Source organism: Varanus komodoensis, unplaced genomic scaffold (assembly GCF_004798865.1).
Source record: "Varanus komodoensis strain SLA01 unplaced genomic scaffold, ASM479886v1 scaffold19, whole genome shotgun sequence".
Classification (NCBI taxonomy): Eukaryota; Metazoa; Chordata; class Lepidosauria; order Squamata; family Varanidae; genus Varanus; species Varanus komodoensis.
Window position 1 is genome coordinate 19,312,423 of NW_025335550.1, and position 23,516 is coordinate 19,335,938.

At 41.0% G+C, this 23,516-nt stretch overlaps 1 protein-coding gene across 1 annotated transcript; it reads right to left on the bottom strand.

Moving 5' to 3' along the window:
- Nucleotides 1–289: 289 nt before the first annotated feature.
- On the bottom strand, nucleotides 290–23,460 carry PLAA (phospholipase A2 activating protein). The gene is made up of 13 exons (XM_044427885.1): nucleotides 23,271–23,460; nucleotides 19,166–19,359; nucleotides 18,309–18,409; nucleotides 18,091–18,211; nucleotides 15,449–15,616; nucleotides 13,120–13,255; nucleotides 11,337–11,506; nucleotides 7,999–8,156; nucleotides 7,665–7,884; nucleotides 7,327–7,395; nucleotides 5,603–5,704; nucleotides 2,731–2,895; nucleotides 290–992 (listed from the first exon to the last, which is right to left on the bottom strand). Exons 1-13 carry the CDS (start codon nucleotides 23,405–23,407, stop codon nucleotides 427–429), a joined length of 2,307 nt encoding a protein of 768 aa, XP_044283820.1. The 5' UTR covers nucleotides 23,408–23,460; the 3' UTR covers nucleotides 290–426.
- Nucleotides 23,461–23,516: the final 56 nt, after the last annotated feature.

Here is a 23,516-nt window from a genome sequence, read left to right on the forward strand (position 1 = left end):
GATCTTCTGAGTCCCAGTCCCATGCTCTTAACCACCACACCACACTGGCTCTGAAAGGTTAAGTGCTTTCAATCAATACAGGAAATAAATAATTGGTATATTTATTCCCTATACTGATATATAAAGGAGTTGAAGTCAGAGTCAAGGCACCATAAATTGAGGAGTTGAAGTCAAGAGTCAAGTATGAAGATTTTATATACCCACTCCACAGTCCTGCTCAAAATTACCAAGGACAAACTGCACAGTGGGTTCTCATGTATCACAGTTCGGAAGGATAACACATTTCATATCAGTGCAAAAAGAATTTATTTAGATTGTTTCACTTAATATCCAGATAGTTAACCCACAATATTTATTCAATTCTTGTAAAATAGGAAAAAATATCTTCAGCATAGTCCTAAACTCTCAAGTGCTTAAAAAGAGAGATTAGAGCAAGTTAAGGACAAGCCTACAGCATTCATTTACTTTAGCTGGTTCTGATACCAAGGAATATTTTTTAATTTGAGAATCAACCCCTAGAGACTTAGCTAACTGTACAGCATTTGAATCATCACTGATTAGTGTCCCAAGAGCCACGAGCAGTCTAAAAACAGCTTCAAGGTCTTGCACAACTTCCATGACTGTGCTGATCACTGACAAGCACTGAGCTTTGCCCTCGATATTGCTAATTTTATGTAAACACACAGCATAGTTCAGAGCCAAAGTAGCTAGTGCAATGTGAATGTTCTTATTGCCGGGCAGTTTCAGTTCTATTGCTTGTGACATTATCAAGTCCCCCTGTGACATCATCAGCTTTTCACCAAGTGGATGGATAAAACAATTGCAGAAAATTCTAAGGGCCAGCATCTGGTTAGCTTGCTTTCCTCCAGGGTTCAGAAATTTCATAACATGGCTGCAGAACTGAATGCCATCTTTTTCACTACAGAAGCTTTCATTCACACTGGGATGCCTGATTGATAACCGAAGTATATCTAGCACTGGAAAAACAATGTCTAAAAAAGAAAAACATAATATAGTTATGTGGCATTCTGTAGTTGTGACATTCTACAGTACCTTCAGTAGATTTGTAACTCCAATAATAAAAGTTATTACTAGCCTAAACACCCTATATTAGGAAATAAGATTCTTCTCAGAAACATCACATTTCATATTTATTTAGCACTAGCAAACACAGAAAAACTTGATGCCACACATGCTAAAATCAGCTAACTGAAGCTGTAAGTAGGACAGCAGACTCTGACTAGTTATAAGTCTTTCACTGCCTGTTCCTAAAGACACAGCATCTTTGCCCTTCTACTAAAGCCACAACAGCTCCAAGATTATCCATCACAGTTATAAGGAGAAAGCAAAACCAAACAAGTAACTTTATGTATACTCCAATCTGGACAGAAATGTTTGTACTGAAAGTCAAAAGTATAGCAAATTGCTAACTAAATTTTACAAATTAAAATGGATGATCATATGGCAGTACATCTGTTTCCTGAAAGCCTATGACATTTTAATACAGGCACAGCATCCATATGCTAAGATTAGTATAACACTCAACTGAGCCCCGTAGCCCTCCTTCCTCCCTGCTGTGGGCTCTGCACCATTATCAGAAGTATCCTTCCCTATCACCATCTAGTTTACTCACTCCTCTACCTATGGAAAGGTGGATCATACTTACAGCTTTCAAAGCTACATCTCCATCTATGAGAATGTGAGGAGAAAGTTGCTACCAGAGGGACAAGGAAGGTAAAGGATGTAGGCAGAAAAAGGAAGGGATAAGGGAACAAGGGTCACTAGCATCAAGATACAACAGTCTTAGGGAAATAAACTTTTGTAAGTACCACCTCAGACCTAAGCAGCTCCATGTAATTGTAACCATGCTTTTGTAAGGTGCATGCTCAATAAATTACACTGAGTTGCATGTGTAGCTGCCAGCTTCTACTTCACTCTAGTGTGACAAAGAAATGGAGCCCAGGATAGGGTCATGCAGACAGCAGCAGGCTCTGTTCCCAAGGGCCCCCATTAAGCTCTGTGGTACCTCATAATACTGTTTTTGGCATCTATGTGCAATGTTTATATAGGTGCCAAATATAGATTCTTTTTAAAATCAAAGTTTTATACCATCCTTCAATTTAAAAAACCCCCAGGGTGATTGTTACTAAGTGCTTCCTATCTGTTGTCTCATTAATTCTTTAAGCAACCCCATGCAGTAGGTCAGTGTTATCCCCATATTTTATATAGAGGCTGAGTCAGAAAGATCTGCCCTAAGGCTACCAAGTGAATTCTTGGCTGAGATATATTCCCTTAGGTCAAATCTTTCCAGCTTGTACACAGAGCCAACATTTGCAAAAAGCGGCACTTGCAATCAGTAAGACTGTTGAGGAGAATGTCTATTCTCACCACAAAAACTTGTCACCTGGGGTGAGAAAACGTTTAGACACCACCCCAGCAATATCTGCATCTATATCCTTAAGTTTTATTCCTCAGAAAAATGTGAATAGCTATCTTCCTCCTCCACACACATAGACCAACCATGACAACAGAGATGTTACTGGCGATATGAAAACTTGTGCTGTTTTGTATGGCATCAGTTTGTGTGGTAAAAGCAGGTTTTCTTCCCTTACGAAACCCACAATTAAATTGGCAATAATACCCAACATAGAAAAGGTACTCATGAGGTAAAAGTGACTTAATTACAAAAATAAACATTTCAAATCACCATTCCCTACAACTATTTCATACCATTTGGCCAGTTAATTGCTTTCCACAAAGTTTGCAGTTGCTGTGCTGTGGGAGTTTCAACAGAGTTATTGCATATTATAGACAGCATGTTTTCTAAAAGTCTTAAATCATCTTCTGTTAGCTGTTGTTCTTCAGGTGCACTTCCATTAAGTTCTTTCAATTTACCTAAATGACAAACAGATGTTTTAAAATTATTCTGTGTGAACATCTACAATCTATACACATCCTTTCACAGAAGTTCCAAGTGACCTTTCCATTAACCACTGATTCAATTACATCTGGACATAATTTCATGAATTATAGAAATGGCCAACTCCCACTCAGTGGGAGTTGCCAACTAAAATTAAATTCTACTGATTTTCAAAAACTATATTTGTGTAAGAGTTCTTAGTATTGTTTCAAAATACATATTGCTTCTCTCCTTCATTCCCATCCAAATAAATATATCTTTGATTGTTTGAAAAAGTCATCCTATTGCACAATTTGAAAATGAATCCACCTTATTCTAGTATCTACTGTTAATTTTAAAATAAGTTATGCTAAAAAAACTTTTTAAAAAATGAAGCTAAGGCTTAGTCCCTAGCCTAGTTAAGGAGTACTCCTAGACACAGTGGAAGATACTTAGAAGTAATTTCCAGAGAGTAGCAATGTTAGTTTGTTGCAGCAAATTTTCAATTGCAACTTAGCAATTGCCTTATTAACATGTAATAACCAAGAGAATGGGTTGAGTACAGACTGTCATTGAATCATGGGCTGTTGTTGAATTGCAAGTTGTCCGTGTGAACCAGATCAATCTGTTTTTATGACACCTTGCATTCTATTAATTTATTCTAGCAGTTTGTATAAGTCAATAAATGGATATGCCAGAATAAATTTGTTTAGGTTCACATGTAACACCAGCAAATCATGGGTTTTCAGAATCTCAAAGCAAGCATAAATATTCTTGAATAACCTTTAAGTATCTCATTTTCAACTTCTACCATAGTCTTCAACATAACAAAGGGCTTATTCAATTATCTTATTCAAATTCATGCCAGATGCATTCAATTCACATTTTGAATATTCAACCTCGAACTGGACAAAATTGGTGATTATTACACAATTATTCTACAGAGTCCAGGTTCGCATGTCATGTACCAACCTCTGATATCAGAAGTTGAATATTCAAAATGGTGGCAGAATGCACCAAGCGTGCACTCCGCAAATCTTGGGATAATTAACTCACGATTCGCTTCTATTATATGCAAAAGGGCCCTTTGTTATGTTTAGATGGTGATAATTAGACACTAGAAAGTTATTCAAGAGTCATTATGCTTGCTTTGAGCTTCTAAAAACCAAAATGTAGGTCATTGTTAGAGTACATAGTTTATATGCAGAGTGAGGCACAAATGAGGTTTGCACAAATGAGGTTTGCATGCTCAATGAGGTGCAATCCTCAATTCCTAACTAAAAGGATTGAGACAGGGAATACTCAAGACCACCAGAAGCTGCTGCTAGTCAGAAGAGACACTACTGGGCTATGTGGACAGTCCAGCTTTGAACAAGGCAGTTTCCTATGTTTTTAGCTTTGGGAATACCTTCACAAGTTTACTACTTACGTCCCTTAGGAGTTGTATAGTCTATGGATACTTATAATTGTCATGGGGTTCCTTGCCTGTTCTTATACAATTAAGGAAAGCTTACAAGCTCACTGGGTAGCTGAAACCTAATATACTACTACCAGCACTTTAAAAAATATTCTGTCATCAAAATAATAGTTGAATTAAGAGACTTACCTGGACAGAAACACCATCTCCCTGGGAAAGATATGTGTTCTTCCCCTCCACCTCCCACCTAAAGTACTATGGAATGGCTTGTATCCAATGGTGTCACTTCGTCAGTTGAAGAGAAACCACTGGCAGATTTTACTTTCTCCTTGCAACTCCAAAAATCTGTTCTGGGGTGTGGCATACAGGGCACTGCATTAGGGAACGGGGCAGTCACACTGCATTTTTGGAAGTTCCCCTTGCAAAACTGCTGGATCTAACTAAATTTGTGGGGGCAGGGGGATAGCACAAATGTAGCCATCCATGCACAGGCTTTCCTGTAAAACACCCAGGTGTGCTCTCTGAGGCACACTGTGGGGAAGAGGGGCTCCAGAATGCAAATCACATTGCTGTCTGAAAAAGATGGCTACAAAAGCTTGAGTTACACCAGTAGCTCAGATAATTTAAAAAGTGTGTTCTAACATCCTTCCTTCAGGCAAAAGACATTCTTGTAATGGAAGTCAACAAGCTTGAAATTAACCTTACTTTTTCTAATGCCTCGAAAGCAAAAAGATTTGTATGGTACAGGTTTGTACACAAGTCCACTTGCTTCAAGGCATGTGCATGATTAGGTTGCTGCTCACTGTTTGCACACTTTGTTATGTACTCCAGCCGCATGCAAAGAGGAAAGTAGGCAATACTTTAATACTCCCCTCATAGCTAAACTACTGTCCAGGGAAGAATGTAGTTGACAGATTACATCCTAGGCAAAAGAAAAAGCAAGTACAATATATTAAGCATTATGTCCTAATGGAGCAGCAAAACACTTTTTTCCAACAAAGGAAAGCCAAAGCTTTGTTAAATAAACAAGCAGTACTGGAAAAGACTGCCTTGTAAAATGTATGCTTTATTGAGAAGCAAGTGGTTGCTTTAAAAACATATATTAAAAACATAAATCTTTTGTGTAAGTGAACCATTCTGTCTTTATTCTCGGACATGTAACCACAGCTGAAGGAATCTGTCTGAATGTGACAGGCAATTAAATTATATGTTTTTCAGGACTGACATGCTTGAGGGTGAATTGCTTCTTGAAAGTGTCATCTAATATGCCATATAAATACACTTACCCAGTATTTGTGTAGGGTTGGCCTGATCAAAGGTAACAGCTTCCTTCTTTGGAAAGTAAATATTTTCAGCTTTAACTGTAGTCGATTTGTAGGCACTAGCCCCTAAAAACAGAGGAGAAAAGTTATCAACAACTACTAACCTATCAGAGAACTAATACTACACCTTATAACTGAAAAACTACTTGAGCTTGACTGTCACATTATTAAAACAATCGCAAAATGATAAATTATTCCATGCCCAGATATATTTTTTTAAATTGTTACATTCATCAAGCAGCCTTGGACAAGAAATTAATTCTTGGGTCTCTCTCAGGACTTCTGTAAGGCTCACATACCACTCTGTGCTCCTTGAAAGAGCAGGCGAAGAATCTTATCACTCCCACATGGAAAAAACTATGCTAAAAAAAATTAATAGTAACCATTCTGTGCAGGGTTTTAGTTTGTTTACACTTTATAGGAAAATCTTCAGGCCATGCTATCTCTTTTCTAAGGCACACCTATTCAGCCATCAGTGGTCCCACAGCAGTATATTTTAAAAGGGGGGTTCTTATGAAAGTTGGATTTATCCAGGCTTCCCTGTCCTTGAGCGCCTTGTTTTTAAGGCAAGCAACAGCCTTAAAAAGAAAGGAAGTCATTTTGAGGCCAAAACCCAAGGCTGTGAAAAGCCCCAGCAAATACTAGTGATTGACAACTCATGGATTTCAATCATGTACAAGAATTTTAAACTAAATTTTGTAAGCCATCCAGAGACTTTTAGTATTGGGATGGCATATAAAAACTTTAAACAAACAAACCCACATTTAATAAGCCAACAGTAATTACATCTGATTAACATAAACAGCTTATTTATTTATTTATTATTTAAAACATTTATATGCCGTCTTTCACTATCGCATCTTAGGACGGCCTACAAAATTAAAACCAATAGCCATAAAAACAGTCAATAAAACAGTACAATAAAGTTACTATAAACCAATACAAATAAATCAAATCGAAAGTGACTGTGAACCACTAAAAATGGCAATTTTTAAAATGACAAATAAAAAAGTTTTAACCTGGCGCCGAAAAGAATATAGGTTCGGCGCCAGGTGAATCTCCCTGGGGAGCACATTCCATAATCTGGAATCAAGTTATATAAACTTGAAAACCTTGCAGTAATAATAGTCGTATTTTCCTGGAGTCCAAGTTAAATTTTTTTCCTCCCAAAGAGATCTTCCCTCCTATTTTATCCTAACATCCCTTTGAAGCTGGCAACATTCAGTGACAGTGAGTAGTCTCCAACAATGTAATTACATTGCACTTCTCTAAACTACTCTAGTATTATACTATTCATTTATGCTAGTTTATGGAAGTGCAACTAATTTACATTAGCAGTTGCACTTCACCACATACTGCCCTGTGAATAAATGAGTTGAATCCTGGATTCCCCCACTCCCATTCAACACTCACCATTACACCAGGCTAACTTAGGTCCTTAAGAAGGACAACATAAGCAATTATTGGATGTACTGTCCAGAATAAGCGAACTCAAGGTTCATAAGAGGTTCTCTCCAACCTTTTTATTACTTCTTTAACATATTTATATATTGCAACATAACGCCCGCTGTTTAAAGGACAGCCTGCTGGCTAAGTCCCTTTTTTTCCTTGAGGGTGTTTCACAGGCACCAAACATGCTGCAGCAAACACCAATGTCTACTTGTTTTCCCCCCACACACAAGTAATACCTGTAAATGGATCTGCTGCAGCTCCTTCACTGGATCCTGAGAAAGAACCTGGAACATACCGGCCACCACCTATGGAAAGGAGAATAAGTTTCTTATCCAGTGCACTATTAAAACAGTGAAGTTTCCTTCTAAGGTCAAGCTAAGAGATCAAATAAATCCTGAAATGGCCACGATTTCTATGTACATTCTGTTTCATCAGCCTTAAGTGAAAAACTAAATTAATGCTTCACATCAGGGCTGGATGTATAAACAGTCAGACACCCTGCATTACACCTGCCTCATATTTCAGAAATGAGGGAACGAGGGAAATAAAAAAAGAATCTAATTATTTTTGTTACCTGTGAAAGGATCTGAAAATTCAGTGTTTGTTTGTCCCAGCGTTTGACCTTTGGTATTATCTATTATGAATTTAGCCACCTGATCCAGGAACATGGCATTTAGATCATTCTTCTGCAGGAAATTATATGCAGTTTGCCATGGATCATCACTGATGTTGTACGGCAACTTGTAGGAAGGTCCACCTTCATTCACATCAATGCTGAAAACATAGTCATATTCCTTATATGGAAATAAAAAAAGAAAGCAATTTTCCTATACAGTTTCAAAGCAGACAGCAAGAAAAAGATAGGCAGCTAGTGTTTTGATAAACATTAGAAATGATTTAGTACTTACCCTTCCTTCAAATAACACTTTTCCAGACGTTTGCTGTGTAGCTCCAGAGGAGCCAACAACATCCCCGATTTTCATCCACCTGTTTTCACTAATGCTCCACTGGTAAGCTTCAACTTTTCCACCATTTTTAATAAGTCTTGTCTGACCATCCCTTGTACCTTAAAACAAGGAAGAGAAAGTAAACTACAGTTCTCAAGAAAATTATTTTTAAAACCAATCTCTGAAAAAAACAAGCAGTACTGTTATGTGTTTTGCTTGGGAACGGGGGGAAAACACTCAGAGATGCAGAACATATAGATAGCACAGTTCTGTTGAAGGAATGAACAACTCTGTCTCAGTTCCAGGATGCACATGAGCAGCATGTGTGGCTAAGCATGAGAAGAAAAATGCTGATTTTCTGAGGGCAATGCAAGCACTTAGCCCCAGGGGCTGAATGTTGGGGGTCCAGGCACAAAAGTCCCCATCCATCTTAAGGCAGTGACAATTATTTCAAGAGCCAGTAGGGGCAAAGCCACCATGCCAGAGGCAACCACAATTGTCCTAATTCACCAGTTATCCATGCACATTTTGAGCAGCGACTGCAGTTAACTTACCACTGCATGTTTCATAGTATTTTAGTAAACTGGACAGGGTTTTATTTAATGATCACTCTTAATAGAGCTTTCTCCCATCAATTTGTGTTATCCTGCATAAAGTATGAAGTATCCTTCACACTTAAAACCCACTTTCTGGGGAATGTACATCATGTCAAGGATTTTCAAATAAACCTTCCTATAGGTAAAGCCTTTCTTGCCTTTGGTACTGGTAACAGCATCTTCCAAATATGAGCTGAATAGTGAATCCTGTCAAAGAAACAATCAGGCAGAAGCAAAGAGCAATGATGCAGTAAGAGAATGAAGATGACAAGTAATAAGTCGAAATGTATAGATTGAGCACTCGAGGTGAAGACAACCTTTGCAAGAGCTTGACGCTTTCTAAAATGAATTAAAGATTATAAAGTTCAAAGAAGCAGAGAAAATTTGAAAGACCAAACAAGTCTGATGTTCTGGGAATAGCAAACCTGCTATTTTATTTTTCTATAAACACATCTGGGTTCCAGGTTTGCTGTTTTGACAAATACCCCAGAAAACTCTGTGCAACACTGATGTGAGAGGACAATTTACCAAACTGACTGATGACTGGAAGTGTAAATTTAGCAAACCCTATTCTGGCATAGCAGGAACAGAGAACTGTAAAGCTGTCATGCTTTACAAAACTAATTCTGGGTCTGATGTCCCAGTGCTGTCCAAGCCTCTATGACAGGGGTCCTCAAACTTTTTGAATGGGGGGCCAGTTGAAAGGTGCCAGGGATGGGCGTGGGCTGCCAAGGCAGTGCGGGCGGGGGGCGAGGGCTGGGCGGGGGGGGGGGCGTGTGCACGCGCAGAAAGGCAGGGGCATGCATGCACAAGGAGTTCCTTTTCTCCGAGTGAGTCCAAAACCATCTCCCCCTCACTCAGAGAAAGGATCTCCCGGCAAGGCGCTGGCTTGCTCACAAGGAGATCCTTTTCTCCGAGCAGGTCCAAAACGATCTCCTAGTGAGCAAGCCGGCAACTGGCGGGCCGGATCAATGGGCAAGCAAGGCGGGCCTGATCCCACCCGTGGGCCGTAGTTTGAGGACCCATGTTCTATGAAGCTGAAGGTTACCCTCTAAGCATGAAAGCATATTTCTATGTGTTTGTGTCCCCTTGCTGCCTTTGTAGTGAAAAATCTGCTTAAAGCAGTAATTCTGAAACATCATATAATGACCTGTGCAGGGACAGAGACGGGGGAGTGGGTCCTTGTTGGTTCTCCTGGACCTCTCAGTGGCTTTCGATACCATTCACCATGGTATCCTTCTGGACAGCTGGCAGGACTAGGAATAGGAGGCACTGCTTGGCAGTGGTTCCGCTCCTACCTTGCCGGCCTATTCCAGGTGGTGGTGCTGGGGGACTTTGGCTCTGCGTTATGACAACTCCGCCATGGAGTATCACAGGGCTCCATTTTGTCCCCCTTGCTATTCAACATCTACATGAAACCGCTGGGAGAGGTCATCAGGAGGTTTGGGCTGCGGAGTCAAAAGTATGCTGATGACACCCAGCTCTACCTCTCCTTTTCAACTAATCCAGGTGAGGCAGTGGCTGTCCTGAACTGGTGCCTGGCCGAGGTAATGGGCTGGATGACGGCCAATAAACTGAAGCTCAATCCAGATAAGACAGAGGTCCTGTTGGTGGGTGATTCGAGCTCCTGGGTAGGTGACTTGGGCCCTGTCCTGGATGGGGTTGCACTCCCTCTAAAGCACAGGGTCCGCAGCTTGGGAGTGCTCCCTGACCCAGAGCTGTCCTTGGAAGCCCAAGTGACGGCAGTGGTGACGAGCGCTTTCCTTCAGCTTTGGTTAATCTATCAGCTGCGTTCCTACCTGGAGGAGGATTGCCTAGCAACAGTGATACACATATTGGTCACTTCCCGTTTGGATTACTGTAATGTGCTTTACATGGGGCTGCCCTTGAAGACAGTCCAGATACTTCAGCTGGTGCAAAATAGAGCTGCCAGGATGCTGTCAAGGACTGGGCGTTATTCTCATATAACCCCAGTCCTCTATCAGCTCCATTGGCTTCCCATTGAAGTCCGGGCTCAATTCAAGGTGCTGGTTATTACCTATAAAGCCCTAAATGGCTTGGAACCAGGATACCTAAAGGAACACCTTTTTCCCTATATGCCCTCCCACCCCCTGAGATCAGCAGCAGAGGCCCTCCTCCAGGAACTCTCTGTGAAAGATGTTAGAGTACCCGAAGGAGGGTCTTCTCTGCGGTGGTGCCCCGATTATGGAATGTGCTCCCTAGAGAGGTCCGCCTGGCACCGTCATTATATGTTTTTCAGCGCCAGGTCAAGACCTTTTTATTCAATCAATATTTTAATATGTATTAATTGGATTTTGTTTGTATTTTATTGGATTTTCAGTCAGCATGGAATAGTTAATTTAGTTAATTTATTTTATTCTGATTAATGTTGTAAGCCGTCCAGAGATGGAAGTAATGGATGGCGTACAAATTTAAGTAAGGAACAAAGGCCTGCCAGATGAAGGGGATGTAGGTGCTTGTTCAGGTCAGCCAAAAACACAGTTACAAGCGTGATCATACTTTTGCTCTCAACAACATTTTATTCCCAATATTTTTACTTTCTCTTTCTCATGCTATTCTGAGTGGCAGCAGCTAGATAGCAAGCTATCAAAAATCTATTAACTTTTAGCCCAGACAGGATACATTAGAAAGACTTGTATTTTTGTTTGATCAAAAGAGTAACACAAAAACTGAGAATTATACCTTGTTCATTCAAATGTGCTCTACCAGGAAGATCATCTGGATTGATAGCCCCTAAATCTCCAGTCTGAGGATCAATAGTTGCTTTAGAAAGTTCATTTTCAAAAGCCTGAATCTCCTCCAAACTTGCTGTACGCTCCAAAGATTCTGTAAACACTCTAATAATGCCATCACTGAAAGAGGGAAAATCAACATATTTTCATTACCCAAGGAAGTAGCTCTTTTGACACATTACATCCTTCTTATTGCTGTTTCCCCCCTAAGAGATACAGGTTGTAGCACAAATTCCAGATCTTTTATTTTTGTTATGAAATGTACACCCATCTTCAAAGAGATTTTTCCCAGGTGACAAGGCATTTACTGAAGGATAAACAAGTGAAATATAGCAGGAGGAGGCTTACTGCAAGATTGCATGGTTTTTTACTTTTTGAAATGCACATACCACAAGTCATATGAGCCACTAATCTGTCTTAAATTTACCAAAAAGAAAAAAAGAATGCAAACTCAGGATTCTTTTATCTTTGAATAGTTTTAAGTAATTCCAATTATACACTTTTGGTTAAAAACAAAATTGACTAACTGATGAAACCAAAGTAGCCATCATTTTTTCCTCACAACCAGCACCAGATGTCTGAAGGAGCCCACTGGTATAGCAACACATGGTGTATCTACATGAACTGGAGGTGAAAAAGCTATATGACCTTTGCATATGGAGGTAATATTTGCATCTATATTAGCTAATGGCTTTGGTAACTGTTCTACTACCATCCTACTAGCATATCTACTTTGTATCCCAATAGAGGAAATGGTGGTGGGGCGATGAATCAGGGTTACTCACGGCGTTATATGAAGGAGCCAATAGCAGCTGTTGGGAAAAGCAAGCTACCTATGTTTTTCTAAAATCCAGATACCAGCAAGGGTTTGTCTATCAAGCATTGGTCAATGATAGAATATCATTCTATCATGTTTCATTCTACCATGTTTTAGCATTATAAAAATGACCCTCAGATTAAAACCTCAACCTCAGGCAACTCCCCTTCCACTGGTACAGCAGCAAAGAGTTTGGTGGCTTCCACATGCATTTTCTGTGTCATCTGAACCCAAACAAACTACAATTATTCTTAACTGGTGTTTCCTGAAACAAGCCAACTTAAAACCACAGTTTATGATGCTGGCTTGCTTTAACCAGATTATCCATGGTTTAGGGTTCAGGTAACATGCTGAAATGTTGTTAACAAAAAAAAATATGGAAATGGATGTTTCCAGTGCTTTTTTTGTAAAAAAAAAAAAAAAAAGGTGCCAGAACTCACGTCTTGGGGTCACACTTTTACACAATGGTCACTGCCAGCAGTAAGCACTCAGCACGTGACCACACGACCGATCCCAAGCCGAGCAGCGTCCGAAGCCGAGCAGCGCCCTCACAATCAGCGCCCTCACAATCAGCGCCGACACACAAGCAGCCTGCAGGCACTATGTTAATGATTTCTGTCGCTGATCTGCTACGCCCAACAGGGCGATTCACCATCACTTGGAAAAATCCGTCAAAAAACGGTGCCGGAACGTCATTCCGGTGAGTTCTATGACAAAAAAAGCCCTGGATGTTTCTAAATTTGTTCACATGGCCACAGCAGGGGAGGAGAGGGGAGGGCATGAGCCCATGATTTATGTTTTAACATTACATCTAAATGCAGGCAGTGCCTTGTTGTGCACCAAATATTTTTTTCAGATTGTACAAGATACACATCTTTATTAATGCATAGCATGTTACAGACTGAAATCTAGATACCTTGCTCCAACAACAAGGTCACCATTGTTTAACACACAGCAGCACCAAGCAGACTGAGCTGGAAGCCTGATTGTCTGTGTGCATTCCCCTTTCCTCCATATTCTGAGAGATCTGTCTTCACCAGAGGTAACAAAATCTATAATGAGACAAACAATTTCATAAATACAAAGAAAAAGATTTAAAACTAGTTTCATATGCACCCTATATTCAAAACATAATCATGCAGACATTAATGTATAAATCATGCATTTGACTATCCAGTTCTGGCAGCTAACATTTTAGCTTATGTTTTTGGTGTTGTAATGCATCATACCCACACCTGAAAAGGGCTCTCTAGAACAGCTTTTTAAGGTACACAAATAAAATTAGTATGTGAACACAATGCTTTCCCTCATGTTAAAGCATGGGTCCTCAAACTATGGCCTGTGGGCCGTAATGGGCCCGCCATGTTCATTTATCCAGCCCACCTCAGAGCTTTTGGACTCGCTCAGAGAAAACAATCTCCAAGTGAGTCCAAAAACTCTGAGACGGCGCAGGTGTTCTTTGAAACTGAGCAGTGAGCCAGCGCACGGGCCAAATTGCAATAGCTCAACTGTGTGTGCGCCGGCTGTGTCCCCCGCCACCCGCCCACCCCATTGCATGCATATACAGAGTGGGAATACAGAACGGGAAACAGAAGGAGGGAGGGAGGGAGAGAGAGACACAAAGACGCCAAAAAAAGATTGAAGGCAAGAAAAATAAAACTTTTTCCGCGGCCTCGCCAAGCTCAGGGACAGCCACTCGATGGCAGCAGTGGCTATTTTTAAATTTGTGAGCATGGCTGCCCCACGCTCGCCTCTCTGGCCTCCCACTCCCACTCCCCCTTCTGGAGCCAGGTGAGCTCCTGCGAGGGGACCTTCCTCCAGCATGGAAGTGGGGCGGCAGTGAGGAGCCAGGAAGGCCTCAACTGAGGCAAGCACGCCCTCGTGACTCCCCCTCATGTCATGCTCTCCCTTTCAGCGGGCAGCGCGGTGTCATCTTGGGCTTCTGCTGCAGCCCGAACAAGTGGAGCAAACATTTTAATTTTTTAATTATTTTTTAACATTTATTGTAATTTAAATTATCTTTTATTTTAACTGTAATTTTCCAAACTATAGTCCGGCCCCACAGCAGTATGAGGGACAGTGAACTGGCCCCGTTTAAAAAGTCTGAGGACTTGTTAGAGCATCTTCACATCCAAGTCGCTGCTTTTAACTAAATCCAGAAAACTCTATAAACCAAGAACTACTTGCCAATCAACTCATTCCCTGCCTATCTAGTCAAAATAGAAGGGTTGTCATTCATATTTTGTCAGATTTCAAGGGAATTAAAGAAATTTGTCATTTCAGTTTGCACATGGCACTGAAGGTGTTATTTGTCATCCTTTTAAGACATGGGTCCTCAAACTACAGCCCAGGGGCCAGAATTTATCCAGCCCGCCATGCCCATTTGGACCCACTGCACGCATGCCCGTGCCCCCACATGCACCCACCGCCGCCACCCACCTCACCCCGCGTGCGTGGAGGCAGCAGTTTGCTGCCCTGTGCACCCGCCTCGCAGCGTGTGCCCATCCCCACCCCACCTCCCCTTGCAGGGCGCATGCACCTGCCCACAACTCACTTCCCCTACCTGGGTGCACCTGCCCACACCTCACCTCACCTTGACTCGCCATGCGCCCCACCCCAGTGTGCCCACGCGCCTGCACGCACCACTCCCACGCCAGCCTGCACACCCCCCCGGCACCACCTTTCCAGCCTGTGCCCAGCACCAACAGTTTTCAACTAGCCCCCTGGTGGGAAAGTTTGAGGATCCCTGATTTAAGACCTCAACTAGTCATTTTCACACTAAGTTTGGGGAACCCTGAGGTCTCCTTGGAAGTTTATCAGGATCCCCTGCATAAAAGAAGAGTTCTGCAGTCACCCTAACCATAATTACCTTCACTTAAGATCTTCAGGAGTTGGGCTTGTTCTAAGATGCACCCACAGTCCATACAGGACAACTGTAAAGACCAAACAAGCCTAGGTAGTCTCTACTTATACTGAGTGAACACCCTGGAATTTGACATAAACCCCTCCAAGATACACAGGTTCTGTGGCACACAAGACACCTTGACAGATAAAGTAATAAAGAGAAGATTCACCTAGCAGAAGAATTTTTAAAGCTATTATTTTAATACTAAAAAAGTATTATAATTCTAAGAAAAGAACTTCCATTTCATCCAAATTTTGCTGTTAATTCATTACCATTTATAAGACAGAATCCTGTTTTAACCATTTCCAAAAGAAAGAGTATCTTCAGGCCACATTCTTACCTTCACTTTGTGGGAAGACAGATATGCAGTATATATAATTGGTGTGTCCATAATAAACTTGAAGACATTCTCCAGATATCTGCCATCGTCGAATGCTGGCATCATTAGAACAAGAAAGAAACGCCGTCTCACTTAAAATAGCTAAACCTCTTACACAGTCTTCATGTCCTTTATTAAAGAAAAAGTTTAATAGAGAAATGATTGCTTTTACTGATAACTTTTAAAAATACACAGTTATCTTCACCTGAAACACTAAAAGTACCATAAACAACCACAAGCAAGCCTTGTGAACAGGCGGAATCAGCAGTTGTCACCAGTCAGAATTTGCTTCCCCTGTTCAGAGTCTCTGCTAGACGACAGAGCAAGTACTACTAGCAGGTACCATTCATATTTGTAAACCCAAGATCATGATTTCTACTCTGTGTTTCCTGTTGAAGACTGAATGCTATGACTGGCACCTAAGATGGCTAAACCTTTGTCCATGCATAAGCTACTGAGAATCATACTGGTGCTTCAGTATGAGCATTTAAGAGAAAACTGAAAGCCATTCTTAGCCATACTATTCAGGACCACATTCAAAACATAAAAGTGTGGAAAAGCATCAGTTTACAGTTTAAAGTTGCTACAGTTGCTACAGTTTAAAGCTGTCCTTTCATAAGAACTATTTTAATTGCTGTTCCTTCAATATACCAATACTGATCTGAGACTCCTCAAACTCAGAAAAAACTATACAACCTGCACACACGAAATAGTTACCAGAGATTTTCAGGAGACCAAAAACATCTTCAGAAAAAAGCTAGGGAGGGTATCCACCCACACCAAATTACCTGTAGTAACTCAATGAAATAGAAATTATATTATTTGTATACAATTGTATACAATTATATTACACCGATCTATGAGAAAAATATATACAAATTTCCAAATTCGCCTCGTAACTTCTCTCTGCCAGCATGAGTGAAAGGAAGAGCAACTGACGACTACGTAAAAGTGGTATGAGCAACTATGATGGGTTGTTGCCATTTAGTGCAAAGCAACCATCATGAGCCCAAGAGAGCTCATCATTTATCTGATGCACAGTATCTCAGGTGACAGTGAGGGAGGAAAGAAGCTCCTCTCTTCAAGAGGCACAATTCAGAGCTGATTTCTGCTCACTGCAGCAGTCAAAGAGTCTCTGCTGTAGAAGACGGGCTCAGGCCTTAAGTGCAACAGAGAGGATGAAGCAGCTGATTAGCCATGGGCTGCTCAGCTGATTCAGCTACTCCTGGTAAAGATGCTTTCTCTCAAGCAAGAGTGGGAAAGGGTAAGCCTGGGCTTGGCAGGAATGCCAGTGTGGTGCAGTGGTTAAGAGCGTGGGACTGGGACTCAGAAGATCTGGGTTCTAGTCCCCGCTCAGCCATGGAGCCAACTGGGTGACTTTGGGCCAGTCACAGACTCTCAGTCCAACCTACCTCACAGGGTTGTTGTTATGGGGATAAGATGGAGGAGGAATGTAAGCTGCCTTGAGCCCTTTGGAGGAAAAAGGCATGATATAAATCGAAAAATAAATAAAAAATAAAAACAAGAGCAGGGCAACCTCATCAAACTCATGGCCCACAAAATCCATGACAGCTTACTCACAGGTAAAAGCAGGGCAGCAGCAGTTAAGCAGGGATTTCCCATTCTTAGAGATCCCCACCAGGCCTATTGCTTACCCTGGGAGTAAGCAGCTCAGGTAAGAAAGGTCAAAGAACTGTCCATGCGTTTCGCAGGGATGTTCCATTCTTAGATGGTCCAAAGTGAAAGAGAAAGCATAGCAGCAGCTCTGATTTCAATCTAGAGCTTTCCACAGTAAGGAAAGCATAATCTCTGTGTAAAGTTCTCCCCCACTGTTAATTAATAATTGATCCTTGTAACCTACACCTTGTGCTCCCAGCACAAACTACACTTTCAAGGGGCAGAAAAAACAAAATCAGGTCTAGTAAAAAATGTAAGGTTGAAGCAACTCCAACAGACTGGAAATGTACACAAATGCCTAGAAGTCTTCACAAATCTTCAATTAAAGCTTACCTTTACAAAAGAAAATTACTGAATGATAAACATACACAAATGTGTGTATCTATTTGTATGCAGGGTATGTGATAGTGTACAATGGGTTTTATAACACATACTGGCTTATACTGCCATTGACAATTAAAAGTACAATCCTACAGTCTCTTGACACTGGCTGGCTGGCCATAGTAAGATGGTCAACTCCAACCTCAGAAACATACTCCGAGGTTGGAACCAAGACTCTGAATTTGGAATGCCTTCCCCAGCCCTCACAACCAGTGTGGTTGGTTCTGAAGTTGCAAGACCAACCTTAATACTGGCATGAAGGGGCATTCTGCAGAGCAGGTATAGGAAAACTGAGACTCCACCAGGATACACCTCACCCTGTCCTCCTTGTAAGCAGGTACAAAAGACTAACAGCTGAAATAGTCCACTTATGAATAACCTATCCATCCTCAGATGCCCATGATCTGCAGAAGTTGGCTATGAGCATCCCTGTCAGACTGCACCCTACCTTTCCTTGTAGTTTTCAAATTCTCTGATGATTGCAAGTGGTGGCATATCAATAATTGTCACTTATACTTAGAAACTGTTTTAGTCAAAATACCTACCAATAAATGTTCTCTCGCATCTACCTGCCTTCCACAATTTAATGGTTTTATCAGCCGAACCAGTCAGCATTAATCCCTGTTCAGGTAATATCTTCACAGCCCAGACCGCTGCAGTGTGGCCCTATAAAAGAACTAGAATATTAATATTGCCACAGACTGTCTAGTCTCTGAAGATAACTATTCACTTTTGATAATATGCAGTGGCAGAGCTTCCATACCTGTAATGTCATCATGCATTTATCATTTAACCAGACTTTAGCTGTCGTATCCCATGAGCCGCTAAGCAGGGTGCCAAATTTCCCAGATGAGAGGCTACAAACTGGAACAGAAGATTAAATCAGCACAATAGAGTTTCGCTTCTAATATATCACTCTTAACTCAAAACAAGGATATACAACATTAAATATTGTTAATTTAAGACATAAAATTATAATAATCATTTGTTTTCAGGTCATTATGATTACTATTTCTTGTATTTACTACTATTACTATTGTACTATTTGTATTTATGAGCTGTGAATCACACTTTGAGTGTTCCACCTCACCACCCCAGCAAAATGCTCTGTAGCATTAGTGAGCAAACCGTGTCTCTTCAGATATTGTTGGATTCCAACTCCCATCAAAACCAATTTTCATGGCTGGTGATTAGGGATGTGAGCAGTAGCCCGGCAGCATCTGAAGGGTTAAGGACTCCCCACCCCTGATGTGAGGCAATTCAACTAGCTATGATCCCTAGTACCTTGGCAGGACTCCTAAATATGCTTGAGAGAAAAATTGAATATAGAGTACTATTTTAAAAATAAGCTGATATATATATTTGTTCTCAGTTGAGGTAATGCAGCAATCCCTTGGAAAATTTATCAAGATGTCTGATCCTACATATTTTTCTGAAAATTGTGATAAGATATTCAACACTGATTTAAAAAACCAGATTTTTCAGAAAAATGATACATCTACTCTGGACAGAGCTTCAAAGGAGTGTATTTTTAAAAAAATATGCAAAGCCAAGCTGCTTTGAAAATCATTATATTTAAAAAGTGGTGTCTTGAAAATAATGAAAAATGTTTTTACTTGCCTGTGTTTTTATGACCCTTAAGGATGTACAGTGGTGCGGAGTTGTCCAAAGTAAAGATGCAAATGTTATTGTCATTACCACCAGTGACAATTAAGCCACGCGGGTAAAGCTCACTCGGAGGGATGGCACACACGCAAGAAACAAAATTGGAGTGGCCACTCATGCAGTGCATTTCAGTAAATCCTTTGCTGGAACTAAAGACAAAACAGATGCAAATGTTTCATTCCTACAAAAAATGCTATCCATTCATTCAAACACAACCTACTTTGTATCTTCAATGTATCATTAAAGCAAAAATACAAAAGGCTGAGTTCTGAGAAAGAAAATACTTGGAAGAAGGAAATCAGCTTACAGACAGAAAAATCCTACAAGTCCCAGCATTCTTGAGGCAGCATGGTTGGCTGAGGAATGCTGGGATCTGCAGGACTTTTCTCCTGTCTAAACATGCATAGAATTGTACATTAAGAGTACAGTCCTATGGGGACACCTATCGCTCTTAAAACTCAGAGGATTATGGGTTCTCCCATGCTCTTCTCACCCTGCAAAACAACTAGATTGCCAATTTTGGCTGTTAAATGGTGGCAACTGAAAAGAGTGGGAGATAAGGAGGCTGAGAAACAGCCAGGATACATAATATCCTGATGGCACTGGTCTCCTCCCCTCCTCCCAGAATGCCCCTAAATACTTCTCTGAGATTGCTTATGCAACTCAGAGAAGCAGCCAGCCATGTCAGAGCTGAGACTCCAAAAATTCCTTTGGTCCTCTAGACACTATCTGGGGCTATAGGATTATGCTTCCTCTGTATCTTATAGTACTGTCATCATTCCCATTTCTTTTAATACATAAATAGGATGGCTGGAATACCAAAATTTACTATGATCTTTTTAAATTGTTAGTTGTAATAGGAGAAGTTGAAGATTAAGCACAGATAGACAATCAATGCTCTGTAAAGAGAAGGATGGCCCTTCTTCAAACATGTGGGTGTTTTGTTCCAGAAATTTCATTCTTGGAACTCATATCTTAATACAGCATCAGCAACTGCTTGTGGCATGGTAGGGGTTATAAAGAAGCCATTGGCAAAATCTGTGTTTTCAATCTATACCCTCAGCACATCTTTAGGGCAAATTCCGCTAAGTCCCAGTGGTGCAGCATTGTTTTCCCTGTTGCCAGGGGCAAATGGAAGAACATTACTTCCTATTCTGCTGTGACACAGTTAGCGATAAAACACTGGGCCAAATCATAGCTAATTTCTTGGGCACAGAAGACAAATGTATTCATTACTTCCTGGCAGCTGCACTTATGTTAACTAGCAAGTGGTCATATTTATTTATTAGATTTACATTTCACCCTTTTTCTTACAATGAACTCAAAGCAGCTTACATCATTCTCCTCCTACTCTCAATTTTACCCCACAACAACAACCCTGTGAGGTAGGTTGGGCTGGGAGGCTGTGACTGGCCCAAAGTCACCCAGATGGGTCCATGACTGAGCAGGGACTAGAACCCATATTGCATGAGTCCCAGTCCTACACGCCTAACCTTCAAGCCCTGCTGGCTCTCTCCCACTGCACTGGTTTTTACTCTGTTGACCCTTAAAATCAGAAAGAGAAATGTATTGACTAATTTTGTTAGATACTTTCTGAAATCATAGTTTAAAATTATTTTTAGTACGATGACCATTTTGATTGTAGACATAAGCATAATTGGAGACTTAGAATTTTATTTGTGTTTTAGTATTTAATTGTTTTGCTCTTATGTAAGTATGTATATATGGTGTATTTTTATTTGTTATGAGCTATGGTTCCAACAATAAACTATTAAGTTGTTTAGGTGGCAACAATTTAGGGAAACAAGATTGAATAACTTCTGCCAATGAAAATTATAGACTTAAGCAAAGGCTTCTAATATCCTCCTTGAGACTACAGCAAAGCCTGAACCCAAGTCTTATGGTTACATCCAATCAATTTTTGCAATGCATTATCAGCATTTATATGCAACTTTCATGGGATCTAAATTAAATGTCTGCTCTGAAACTTAACAATCTAACTTGATAAACATTTAAGTTACTTGTTTCTTCAGAAAAACAATTGTTTCAGGCTGAACCACACTTGTGTTTTGCTTTTTTTTTTTTTAAGTGATGATTGATTATTGTGACAGTTGCATCAGATTCTTTTTGCTACAAGGCAAAAACATTCAAGTTGTTAAGGCTGGAATGATCTTAACAGCAATTCTAAGCCTTTTGATGGGGGTATTCTGCAATAATAATTTAAACCACAGGAAGCAGCATTTCATGAATGCTTTTACAGTGCAATCCTATCAAAATGAGTATGAGCCTCCAGACTCAGAGGCTCACATTCCTCCAGTGCAGAGGAGGAAAAAGTGATCAGAGCTCCAATTCTCAGCTCCAAGGTTGCGACACTATCTCCAACCTCAGCACTGGGAATCTGAACTATCCTATGGCCTCCTCAGAGGATGTTTAGGGGCCAGAGGATAACTCCTTTACTCCTGCCTTCCCCAACTTGGTGGACTTCAGAGGCATTTGGACTGGAACTCCCAGAATTCCCATCCAGCAGGGCCACTGACTGGGATTCTGGGTGTTACAGTCCAAAACATGTCTGGAAGGCACAAGGTTGGGGAAGGCCACGTTATTCAATAAGGATGCAATCCTATGGCTACTAGAAATTGGAGGCCCTGTTCTAACCCAAGAAATGTGTTCCACAATCAGAGCTGGGGATCTTGACTGCAGCAACCAGCATGCATGTTTCCTCACCAGCCATAACTTCAGAGTTAGCACAGTGGCATTCTGGGAAGCAGGGAGGGGGAGAAGTGAGGCTCTGCTGGGATATAATGTGTAGTGACCATGCCTCAGCTCCTCCTCCTTCTTGCAAGCAGACCAAACTGGCCATCTATGCCTTTTACAGGGTAGGATAGAGAGACAATTCTTGCCTTCATCTTCCTCCAACCCCCAATTAGATACCCAAGTTCAGAGAGTTACAGGCAGCCACATTGGATGGGAACCTAAGTTAATTAGTAGATAGGAGGCATTTCCATGTATATCCTAAACCTCTAGATGAACTTATCTTTCAGTAACCTATCTTTGGTTAACACCCTTGTACCTAAAATGTGTTTTTGTCCATTAAGCTGCAATACCCTGCTGAAATAATCTGGCATTGTGAAAGTCAACCTCTTCCCCCACACCCCATGGAATTCTTGATGCCTACCCATACAGAAACTGATGGTAGGGAACAGATCACAAAAATTACATGTATTACCTGCAGCAATTTTAGCAACTACAAAACAAGCAGATACAAGAAATAAAATGCCCTAGCTTTCCAAGTTAGGAGACACTGTTGGCTGCAAAAACCTACATATGTTCTTACTTTTGCTTTTACTTTTAATTCCAAATTATTTTTAAAGTCATTCATATGATCCATTAAGTGTGTAACATCCTGATCAGACCACTACATGATAGGAAGAACTTGATCTTGATCTAGTTGTAGCTGCAAATTTCTTGGTCAAGTTAACATAAATAAACCTTCATTAAACCTACTCAAAAGTACAAATCACTGTTTAATCACTTTTTTAAAATTGCTTTTCACTGTGAGTTTATAAACAGTGACTTGTCAGATAAGACATTGCAAGTAACCAGATAGAAACATTTTTATAATCTGGAAAACATCATACATACATTTCTTCCTTGTGCTGGCAGGCAGGCTAATAAGCCCTGTAATCAATGTGATAGGGACTTCATCGTACTAATAATAATGGGAGGCCACTGTGAATCCAATGTAAGAAGTCTTCAGATTTATTTTTATTCACTTTTTATAAAAGAATAGATACGCTACTAAGTGTAGCATATTCACAAGTCAGAAACAAGCACTGCTCAACACTCCTAATTCAAATTTATTCTCCAACTGACTGCCTCGCTACCCCTCTTCGAACTGTGCTAGCAACAGATGGGTCTTTCCAAAGATGTACATGCGATCAAAACTGTGCCGCCTCCAAATATTGGGACCTGAAGACTTGGCAGCGACCCCCACTGGACCGCCATGTTCCATTCCCTCCATCCCCCTACCCACGGAGCCCCTCGCCTCAATTTGACTGACCTGTCTGATGCCCAGAGCCGAGCCGTCCGATCTCGAGATACGGACACGAACGACCCCGTCGGAAAGAAGGCGCAACTGAGCCCCCGCACGTCCAACTCGTGCCCTACCAAGGAGCAACGGAGCCGGTAGGTGCCCATCGCGCCGTCCCTCCGACACCCTGACACAGCAGCAGCAGGAGCAGCGCCCAGCTCCTTTCGTTTCCTCCACCGGAATCGTTACCAGCCACAAGGCGCCGGAAGAGGCACC